Here is a 5,688-nt window from a genome sequence, read left to right on the forward strand (position 1 = left end):
AGGCCGAGGCAGGTGGATCACCTGAGGTCAGGAGTTTGAGACCATCCTAACCAACATGGAGAAACCCCGTCTCTACTAAAAATACAAAATTAACTGGGCGTGGTGGCACATGCCTATAATCCCAGCTACTCAGGAGGCTGAGGCAGGAGAATCACTTGAACCCGGGAGGCGGAGGTTGCAGTGAGGCGAGATAGCACCATTGCACTCCAGCCTGGGCAACAAGAGCGAAACTTTGTCTCAGAAAAAAAAAGAAAAAGAAAAAGAACAATATAATATCAGCAAATAAGCCAAACACCGTGAATACGGCGTCACCTGTGAAGATAACAGAGTCTTCCTCGGAGACTGACCAGCAGGGGAGAGAAGGTGTATTAGTCCGTTTTCACTCTACTAATGAAGATTTACCCAAAACTGGGTAGTTTATAAAGAAAAAGAGGTTTAATGGACTCACAGCTCCACATGGCTAGGGAGTCCTCACAGTCATGGCAGAAGGCAAAGAAGGACCAAAATCATGTCTTCCATGGTGGCAGGCAAGAGAGCTTGTGCAGCGGAACTACCCTTTTATGAAACCATCAGATCTCGTGAGACTTGTTTACTACCACGAGAACAGCACGGAAAAGACCCACCCCCATGATTCAATTGCCTCCCACCGGGTCCCTCCCACAACACATGGGAATTATGGGAGCTACAATTCAAGATGAACTGTAGGGTGGGGACACAGCCAAATTGTATCAGAGGGTGAGGGTCCCATAGGGCACTCGGAAGCCACAGCCGTCTTGACCTCAGTCGAGGTCCAGGGAAGGGGTGGCGCCTATAACTGGCTCTGCCAGTGACCTGGGATCTGACTCGGCCATTGTCCCTGAGTGTGGCTTTGAGCAAGTTGAAGGGCACCAGCCTGTGCTCTCTGGATCATATTTATTGAGCACCTCCTGTATGCCAGGCACTGTGCTGGGTCTGAGAGTACAGCGGTGGGCATTGAACAAAATCCCTGTTCTCATGGAGCTGCCACTTCAGTGGGAAGAGACAGGAAATGAAAGGAAGGGGGGAAAACCGTCTGTGCTGAGTGTCAGTAAGTGTTAAGTAATGGGGACAGGAAAGCAAAGATCAGGGAGTGCTGTGGTGGGATGGATGTTGGATAACGTAGTCAGCAAAGACCTCCCTGGGCGGGAGGTTTCTGCAAGACCAGAGGAGGTGAGGAAGGAAGCCATGTGGGGACTCGGGAAGAATGTTCCTAGCAGAGGGGACAGAGGTGCAGAGGCCTCAAAAAAGTGTTTCTGGCGTGGTTGAGGAGCAGCAGGAGGTGGGTGTGGCTGCAGCAGAGTGAGCAGGGGCCATGGGGAATGTCAGAGGTGACGGGGGCCTGCCGGGCCATGGCAAGATGTTTGTCCTTTATCCTAAATGAGAGGGAACCACAGGAAGGCTCGTTCCTTGGGCTGTGTGTGAGCAGGGAGCGGGAATGGGGGTGAGTAAGGAGCTGTGGCAGTGGTCCAGGCAGGACCCCTCAGGCCAACCTGTGACACGTTCCTGTCCACTTCTGTTGCCCTTTCCCAGCTGCTGCGGAAGAGGCACATAGGGAACGACATCGTGACGATCATCTTCCAGGAGCCTGGCGCGCTACCGTTCACCCCCAAGAACATCCGCTCCCACTTCCAGCACGTCTTCATCATTGTCCGAGTCCACAACCCCTGCACTGATAACGTCTGCTACAGGTATGCCCCGCCACACCCGGTCCCCAGCAGCGCACGGAGAGAGGGGCAGGCAGCTGGCCCGAGTGGGTCCCAGTACAGGGTCCCCACCACCTCACATGTTGTGCTTCAGGAGGAGAGCTCAGCGCACACTCCCCACACCATCTCAGAGAGTGGTTTTCAGCCAGAAAGGGGCATGGCTCCCCAGTTTTGCTAAGGAAACCGTCAGGGATTTGTATTTGCTTGTAATCTTTTGTTTCAAGTGACGGAAGACCGACCTCAATGTGGCTTAAGACAAAAAGACAGTTGTGTATATAAGCTCTCAAAAATGGCACGGTTAGGCCTGGCTGGATCTGCCCCCTTCTCCTGGGGGTCACCTTTCCAGCAGCTCTGAGGTGAACATCCTACCAGCCGCAAATCCCCCAAAATGAGAGCTTTTCTTTCCCAGGAGTTGCATCAGAAGCCCCAGAATTGGGGCTCACTGGCCCAGTTGGAGTTGTGTGCCTGTCCTAGAGCCAAAATCACCAGCCAGGCCTGGGCACTGGGCTTTAAGGACCGAGAGGCACAAGTGATGGCCCAGAGGAAAGTCGGGGGGAAGCAGGGCCTGCCTGTGGAGGTGGGCCCTGCTTTGGAGGTAGAATTGAGGTTTATTGTTGTTTAGGGTTTTTTTTTTTTTTAAGACAGGGTCTCACTCTGTCGCCCAGGCTGGAATGCAGTGGTACAATCATAGGTCACTGCAGCCTTGACCCCCTGGGCTCAAACGATCCTCCTGCCTCAGCCTCCTGAGTAGCTGGAGCTACAGGTGCACACCCCCATGCCTAGCTAATTAAAAAAAAAAATTAGTAGAGATGGAGTCTCTCTGTTTTACCCAGGCTGGTCTTGAACTCATGGCCTCAAGCGATCTTCCAGCCTCAGCCTCCCAAAGTGCTGGGATTATAAGTGTGAGCCACCGCACACAGCTGAGATCTTTTCCTACCTGTACATGAAGTACTTTTTGTTCTTTCTGATGATGCATATTCCATTGTATGGATGCGGGGTCATCTCCTGTCCTCTACTGATGGGTATTAGGGTTGTTGCCTGATGCAATGAACAGTCTTATTTATAGTCTGATTGTGCCTGAGTCCAAGCATACAGCTGTAAAAGAAATTCTAGAAATGGAGGTGCTGGAGCAGAGTATGTATATATATGCACTGATAGTCGCTGCAGAATTACCATGGGTCTACCAGCTGCCTCTCTCGGCTGGGCGAGAGAAGGGGGGGGCATCCCAGCCTGCAGCACTGGCTCTCAAGCACTGCTGTGCTGCACGTGTTGCCCGCTGGCTACTGGGAGCCAGCACACTGCGTGGCAGGGCCTCCTTCCAGGCATGTCCCGGGACCTGAGGCCCCCTCTCCCCGTGCCCGTCGGTTCCTGGAACATGCAGCAGCAGCTACAGAGTGCCTGCGCCTCAGGCCCTTTGTGGGGCTGAGGACTAATCTTAGATGAAATGGGAGATATTTACACACATGCACATGCATGCGTGCACGGGCACATGCACGCACACATCCACGCACATGCACACATGCACATGCACACACATACATGCACTCGTACGGGCACACATAAACACATGCACACACATGCACGCAAACATGCACACATACGTGCACACACATACATGCACTCACACGGCACACATAAACACATGCACATATGCACACATACACATGCACACACTGGAAAAGGAGGCAGCCTTCGTATGATGCATCACAGGTGAGGGGTCGAGCTGGTCGGGGGGGTGGCTTTCTCTTCTTTGTCCCCACTCTGACCTCCCCTCTCCTACTGGGGTCATCACATCAGCCTGCAGCCAACCTCCCTCGCTTCCAGGCCCGCCTCTGCATGGTCTCCAGAGTGATTTCTTCTCTCTGACACACAAACCTTTCTTGTTTTTTATAATTTAAAGTATTTCTATTATGCAATATTTTAAACATGCAGAAGATCATTTAACAGACACCCATGTGCCCACTGCCAGCTTTAACAGATGTTAACATTTTGCTTTGTTTGCTTCAGCTCTCCCTCTTTCCTTCACTTTTAAAGAAAGAAAATGTTAGAGATACAACCGAAGCGACTCCTCAGCCATCCCCCGCCCTTCCCGTCCCTCCTTCCCCACAGGCCACTGCTCTCTGGACAGACCTGACCCTGCCTCTCGCCTGTGAAGGGAGCCTGGCCACAGCTCCCCAGCTTACCTTCTCCTGAAACCCCCAACTCCTGGCCCCCAACTCAGTGAATTTCTGATTGTCCTTCAAGACTGAACTCAGGGCTAGGTGCGGTGGCTCACACCTGTAATCCCAACACTTTGGGAGGCTGAGGCAGGCAGATCACCTGAGGTCAGGAGTTGGAGACCAACCTGGCCAACATGGTGAAACCCCATCTCCACTAAAAATACAAAAATTAGCTGGGCATGGTGGAGATCGAGACCATTCTGGCCAACATGGTGAAACCCCATCTCCACTAAAAATACAAAAATTAGCCAGGTGTCGTGGCAGGTGCCTGTAATCACAGCTGCTCCTCTGGAGGTTGAGAGAGGAGAATCGCTTGAACCCAGGAGGCAGAGGTTGTGGTGAGCCAAGATTGCACCACTGCACTCCAGCCTGGGTGACAGAGCAAGACTCCATCTCAAAAAAAAAAAAAAAAACTGAACTCAGATGAGCCTCTGACATCCTCCAGTGGTTCCTCACCTGCTCCAAGTGCCATTGCCCAATGTGTTTCTGTCATAGCACACATCACACCATAAAAATGGTATGAGGGGCCAGACATGGTGACTCACGCCTGTAATCCCAGCACTTTGGGAGGCTGAGGCAGGAGGATCACTTGAGCCTAGGAGTTCAAGATCAGCCTGGACAACATAGGGAGACCCTGTCTCTATAAAAACAAATTACAAATTAGCCAGGCATGCTGGCACACACCTGTAATCCCAGCTGAGGTGGGAGGATCGCTTGAGCCCAGGAGGTCAAGGCTAGAGTGAACCCCACTGCACTCCAGCCTGTGTGACAGAGCAAGACCCTGTCTCAAAAAAAAAAAAACTACGTGGCTCTTGCCTCTTTTGACAGTAACCCCATCCCATGTCATGCTTAGCTTTCTGTATCTGTCACAGCACAGAGCTTGGCACATAGTGGACCTAAAGCCATCTTTGCTTGCTGGAAAGACGCCTGGCCCCAGTGTTTTAGGCACTGAAAAAATAATGGTTGAATAAAGAATTCTGAGTGTCCTAGCAACACTTATTGCCCTCCAGTGTTTAGGTGGCCCCCAGGTCACCTGGTATGCTGGTTGTGTTGTGAGTTGTCATCCTTTCTGTTTCAAGTGTGCCATTTCCAAAGACCACCCGCATCATCCCTGTAGCCTGTGGACTCTCAAAACCCAGTCGCACCTGCTGGGAAGTAAAGGACCAGCTGTTCTGATGGCTCAAAAACCTTCAGCCATTTGCAATCTTATGATTCGTAAAATCATGAATCAGGAATATAGGAAAAGCCAAAATCTGTCACTGTAAGCAGCTAAGTGCTAAATTAAGAAGTTGCAAAGCTCGGCCGGGCGCGGTGGCTCACGCCTGTGATCCCAGCACTTTGGGAGGCCGAAGTAGGTGGATCACCTGAGGTCAGGAGTTCGAGACCAGCTTGACCAACATAGAGAAGTCCCATCTCTACTTAAAAAAGTACAAAATTAGCTGGTCATGGTGGCACATGCCTGTAATCCCAGCTACTTGGGAGGCTGAGGCAGGAGAATCACTTGAACCTCGGAGGTAGAGGTTGTGGTGAGCCAAGATCATGCCATTGCACTCTGGCCTGGGAGACAAGAGCGAAAATGTTTCACAAAAAAAAAAAAGAAGAAGAAGAAGAAGTTGCAGAGCTCTTCATCTCTGTAAAGTGCAATCTGACTGCCCCATTCAATAGAGAGAGGGACAAGGGAGGTCATAGCATCCATCCCCCTGCCTGGGGTAAGGCCATGCCCATAAGATTTCCCACAGAAGAAAATT

At 51.4% G+C, this 5,688-nt stretch overlaps 1 protein-coding gene across 1 annotated transcript in view; it reads left to right on the forward strand.

The window, feature by feature from the left end:
- SIPA1L3 (signal-induced proliferation-associated 1 like 3) overlaps nucleotides 1-5,688 on the forward strand; it is a 328,322-nt gene that overhangs the window by 217,329 nt on the left and 105,305 nt on the right. Inside the window, exon 8 of the mRNA XM_011952514.1 lies at nucleotides 1,549-1,706. Within this exon, the coding sequence (XP_011807904.1) occupies nucleotides 1,549-1,706 (158 nt within the window). The remainder of the gene's footprint in view (nucleotides 1-1,548; nucleotides 1,707-5,688) is intronic.

Source organism: Colobus angolensis, unplaced genomic scaffold, assembly GCF_000951035.1.
Source record: "Colobus angolensis palliatus isolate OR3802 unplaced genomic scaffold, Cang.pa_1.0 Scaffold34, whole genome shotgun sequence".
NCBI classification, from domain to species: domain Eukaryota; kingdom Metazoa; phylum Chordata; class Mammalia; order Primates; family Cercopithecidae; genus Colobus; species Colobus angolensis.